Source organism: Jaculus jaculus, chromosome 1 (assembly GCF_020740685.1).
Source record: "Jaculus jaculus isolate mJacJac1 chromosome 1, mJacJac1.mat.Y.cur, whole genome shotgun sequence".
Classification (NCBI taxonomy): Eukaryota; Metazoa; Chordata; class Mammalia; order Rodentia; family Dipodidae; genus Jaculus; species Jaculus jaculus.
This window is the reverse complement of record NC_059102.1, coordinates 25,490,176-25,495,447: the sequence shown is the minus strand read 5'-3', so window position 1 is coordinate 25,495,447 and position 5,272 is coordinate 25,490,176. Positions and strand designations below refer to the sequence as shown.

Sequence of the window (5,272 nt, the reverse complement as noted above, 5' to 3'; positions counted from 1 at the left end):
TACCATTCTGTCCCTGGAAGATTTAATCTATTTTATTTTATTTTATTTTTGAGACAAGGAAGGCCTCGCCATGTAGCCTGGAGCCCATGATTCTGAATTTGCTTCCAGAGTGATGGGATTGTAGCTGTACATCACATCTCCTGGATAAGACATGTTTTTGACCCTTTCCGGTCCCACTTTGGAGCTAGCACTTCCTCCTGCCAGGCCTCGAGCTACAGGTGTGCCAGCTTACTTCCCTTTCCAAAGCTACCTGGGGCTGTCTTACCCTGTCTGTACCCTTCTACCTCCGTTCCCTTGCATATAACCTCATATTCTTATTTCTCCATGTCCTATCTTGCCTCTGTCTCCTACGTTTTCCTCCCTACATCTTTCTACTCTCCCTCTTCTCCCTTGCATATTGATCCCCTTTCAGCCTATTTTCTCTTGCCTACTACTTCTCTCCCACTTCCTCCTCAGAGCTCAGTCTGAGATACATGTCCTTTCTCAGAGGTTACTGGTGTTTACCTCCTCTTGGAGTGGAACTCTCAGCTTAGCTCTCCATCCCTAGTTCCCTGAGCCAGAGAACTCTCAAGGAAGGAGAACTGACCTTCCTTGCTGTTTCTTCAAGCAGACCCTGTGTTGAAGACAAAACTCAAAAGCCATCCTGTGAAACCATGCTTGGATTAGCAAAGACATAAAGAAGGAACCACAGCCACATCCAGCCAAGATCTGAAGCTCAGAGTGGGAGAGAAGGTCTCCTTCATCTATGGCCTAATTATGGGAGGAGAGATGGTCTGGAGGCAGAGACACAAAGCACAGTGTGGCTGTTTTGGAAACAAGGACTGGCTCACACCAAGTCTGCAGACAGGACTTTGTTCAATACATTCATATCTCTGGCTCTCTCAGTTGGACTGCTTCTTCCCCTTTTCTCCAGTCTCCAACTGAGGCATGCTGGTCCTTCCTGCTTATGAACCAGCCCTTCTATAATGTTCAATGGGCCTTGGAGGGTGTGTTATAAGACTCTTTTAGTGTTGAGCTCTCTGCATCCTCAATTTTCTGCTTTGATGAGTTTTGAGTCACCTCAGCATCTACCACCATCTCCCTAGATAACAATGTCTGTTTTGAAAGTATATTTCTAAATAATTTGGAAGCCCAAATGGAATCTAGGATACAGTGTTCTCCCTAGCTCTATTCCTACATGATCAAGCAACATGAAGTCCCCTCCACCCTTCAACAACAACAACAGAAGTCAGCCCTCATTCTATCTTCCTGACCAATGCTACTGATGGTTACTACAACTTATAAACACACTATTCCATGTCAGCTCTGCAGGGCCCTCAGTGTAACATAAGGATCATAAGAGTATAGCTGGAAGGAAGCATGATCAATGTGCAATATGCTCATGCAAAAAAGACACAGCCTGACATGGGAGCAGCAAAGAGCTGCTGTGAGCTTCCTGCCTTCAGATCTGTGACAGCAGGGCCTGTTCTGTAGTGAGGACCTACCTCATCTATCCAGCTGGACTGCCAGTTCTGTTGGGAGGCATTCCTGATAGCGCATGGAAATCGAGTGGAATAGGTGTCTTCACAAGAGCCAGGGAGGAAACAGAAGTTGCAGGGACAGGATGGGTGATGGTGCCATGTGAGGCAGAAGAAGAAAGGAAGTATAATACTCGACAGAACTGGTACAGAGGGACACTGCAAGTCCACTGGTGAAATGGGACTTGCTGTGAGGTGCATAAAGCCAGAGGTGAATCTTATGAAGACCATTGCTGGGGAATATGGTCTTATAAATGAGGAACATGAGCAGTGGGGAAAGAGGTGCCTCTCACTCTATCTGCATGCAGCCTGTAAGTTTAAGCTTCCTGTGGTTCTAAACACTTGCTGGAAATATGAGTGGCAGGCAGGACCACTGTATGCCAGTGTCCACAGTAGAACTGGCTATGCTAAAGTACAAGAAACCTACCTAGACCTTCACAATGTCCTCTATAACCATACTGAAGATTTATGAAGAAGTTTTGAAACATACTCTTGACCTGAACTAGAAAACATATCAACTTGGACCCTGGAGCTTACCTTGGAAAAGCTTCCTTCTTACCTTCCCTTCTGTTCCTCTAGGCTGCTTCTCTTGCCACACTTTCTCCCTCTGTCTGCTACATACCAGGCTCACTGCTTAGCAAATCAGGAGACTTTGGTTATTAGTAGAAGGAACCATGCCTACATTAGGACTCTCAGAGGCTCATTAGAATGTCATTGCAGAGAGAGCATACTCCTTGTATGATGCAGTTAAAGAACTCAGTAGCATAAGAAAATGACCCCTAGTCATGCTGGGTAGACACTCTTGCCACTCTTCTGACTTCCAACATGATCTGTTTGATAGGACTTCATCAGATATTTGAGAACCTCTGGGGACATCTGAGCAGAATGAGGACAGGGCTATAGGACCTTTCATCCTACAGATCTCTTTGGAAATGCCCATGAGGTTATCATAGGCTAAGGAAGACAGACGTTTACATTTCTGGGTGGAAGGTAGCTTAGTGCCTGGCCCCATCAGAAGCAGCTTAAATCATCTGTTGCTATTGGGAGATAACCAGATAAGTCTCTGAAGTAACATTTCCCTTATGCTAATTGATTCAGCAACACAGTCCTACCCATTTTTCTAATTAGATGTGCACAACTCATTGGCAAGCAAGAAGGCTAGAGCGTAATATCTGGAACCATCCTTGAGGATAATGATATCATTAAGAGATTTTTAAGAAAAGAACCTGTGACAATTTTATGTATGAATATGAGAAATTATTAACATGTATTTTTAATAATTTTAATATGCAAAAATATGTGGGAATGGGCATAAAAGACAATCATAGAAGGATAAAGACTTTCAGGCTTCCCTCATGTGCAGGTGGTGTTTCCTGTCACTTGGTAACATCAGGCATCCCTTCATAAATCCGTGGAATATATTACAAACCCCTTTCACTGGAATCCATATGTAGAAGCAGCAGCTGACATGAAGTCATCCCCTCATGCACCGGGTTGATGTAGCTGTAAGCACAGGGCACACAACAAACAGAGTTCTTGCATGGCATGGCCACTGCACCACACAATGGCACCAGAAGCCTAGCTCAGAGACCTGTGGGTCTCCCTTGCAAAATCAGAGACAAAAGAAAGACTTTCTTAATAACTCTGTAATGTAAATAACATGTTAGAGACTATGGTGAGCCTGTTGGGCAATAGGTCCCCATTTGATTCCCATCTGTTTATGTGAAACTGCCCTTTCTCCAAAGCCACCAGCTTGGTCTTCCTCTCGCCTCTCCTACTCCCAACATCTAGTAACTAATAACTACTCTACATTTCTCATTCGATTTTTTCTCTTAGATTCCAACTGAGATTTATGGCATTCTCTTTGTGAAGTTAGGGATGTGTGAATTGACCTGTCTTTGTCATCCTGCAGTGTGTAGATGTATCCACACACCACGTTCCACCCCACTCTTGTGCAGTTAGGATCCGGGAATGAAAAGCAAGTGTGTCACCTACTTAGTTCTTCATTTGCTTCGTCTTCTAGGAGCAACTGGACTGGGAGCCAGCGGAGCTGTGGTATTGGGCTGGAAGCAACCTAATCCCCGAAAGAAGTTAACACATCTCCTAGGCGCTCGCCTCCATCTCCGGAAACTTTCAAGGACCCCCTGCTGTCTGTGGCGGGGTTGCTCTGCCTCTGAGGATCCCAGGGAGTCTTCTCTGGGCTTGGCCTTCAGTCTAGTGGCTCTGGAGGCACCCCTCTGGGGGGCCACGCTGGCAGTGCGCATCTTCAGGGAAAAGAAGGGAATGCTGAAGCGAGCTGCCTTCAGAGAATGTGTCTGCTCCTGGCTGTAGACTGGAATGGCCGGCAAGGTGGCTCTCCTGGTGTTCTTGGGCTCAGCTTGCTGATCACTATGAGGCAACAGCAGAGAGCAAACGCCAGGGTCGCCTACTCTCAGTTTTCGGGGGAGAGGAAAGGTAGCACAGGGAGCGGACTGCGGCAAAGTTTTGGCGTCTGCGGGTTCAAACCGCCTGTGGACTTCTTGCTCCCGGGCCTGGCACTGTAGGATCAGGTACGTGGCCATGGCGCTGTTAAAAGCGTTCTTTATCAGGGAGCGGTGGGTGTGGAGCGGGTTGTAGCCCATTTTGCTCATCCTCTGCAGTATTCTGAAGTTGAGCTTCTTGTCCCCGGGAGCGCTGGGCCGGGGCGCCTGGGCCCCCGAGCAGCGGCTGATCCAGGGGTGCCGCAGGATGTCGTCCAGGGCGGGCCTCTCGGCCGGGTCCACGCGCAGCAGCTGGCGCAGGATGTTCTCCAGGTCCACAGGGAGGTGGGGCGGCAAGGTGTACCTGCCCGCCACGATCTTCTTCTGCAGACTCTGCAGGCTGTGGGCCTCGAAGGGCTGGCTGCCGGTGACCATGAAGAACAGGATGACGCCAAGGCTCCAGATGTCGGCCTTGGGCCCGTCGTAGCGGCGGCGCAGGAAGAGCTCGGGCGCGCGGTAGTCCGCGGTGCACCAGCCGGCCGCCACCTTCTGTCCCGCGGCAAAACGCGAGCCCACGCCGAAGTCGGACAGCTTGACGTTGCCGCGCGTGTCCAGCAGGATGTTGCCGGGCTGCAGGTCGCCGTGCACCACGCCGCTCGCGTGGCAGTGCCGCAGGCCCCGCGCGATCTGCACGAAGAGGGCGCAGGCCTCCCGCTCGCCCAGGCGCCCGGCCTTCTCCAGGTGCTTCAGCAGCTCCCCGCCGCCCGCCAGCTCCATGACGAGGTACACGCAGGAGCGCGTCTGGACCACCTCGTAGAGCTTGATCACGTTCGGGTGGTCCAGGCTCTTCAGGATGTCCACCTCGGTGGAGATGAAGCGCTGCGACCAGCTCCCCGCCCTCCGCACGGCCTTCACCGCCACCTTCGTGCCCGTGGCGCGGTGGCGGGCCAGCCTGACCTCTGCGCGGCCGCCCTGGGAGAGGACGCCCAGCAGCTCGTAGTGCGCTCTCAGGGCTGCTCGCTCGCGGCTGCTCTCCTCGTGGCTCTCGTACCAGCGCCGCAGCGCCTTACTCGGCCTCGTGCCCATCGCAGGGATCCGGCAATGCGCCCCTGGCAGCGCGCTGGGCGCAGTCAGCTCCGGAGGGCGCGTGGGCAGAGCCTTCTGCACCTGTCACCGTGGCTGCAGGTGAGGTCACAGAAGGGCGCGCACCAGTCACGGCGGGGCACGACTGTGAATGTTCATCGCAAGTTGTGATCTCCAGGACAGTTTCTACCCTCATTAATGATGATCATCAAA

The 5,272-nt window shown here is 51.1% G+C and overlaps 1 protein-coding gene across 1 annotated transcript; it reads right to left on the bottom strand.

Annotated features, from left to right (window-relative positions):
- Positions 1-3,520: 3,520 nt before the first annotated feature.
- Positions 3,521-5,062, bottom strand: LOC123459493 (sperm motility kinase 4A-like). The gene has a single exon (XM_045146140.1). The coding sequence runs from the start codon at positions 5,060-5,062 to the stop codon at positions 3,521-3,523; it is 1,542 nt and encodes a 513-aa protein (XP_045002075.1).
- Between the last annotated feature and the right edge of the window lie 210 nt (positions 5,063-5,272).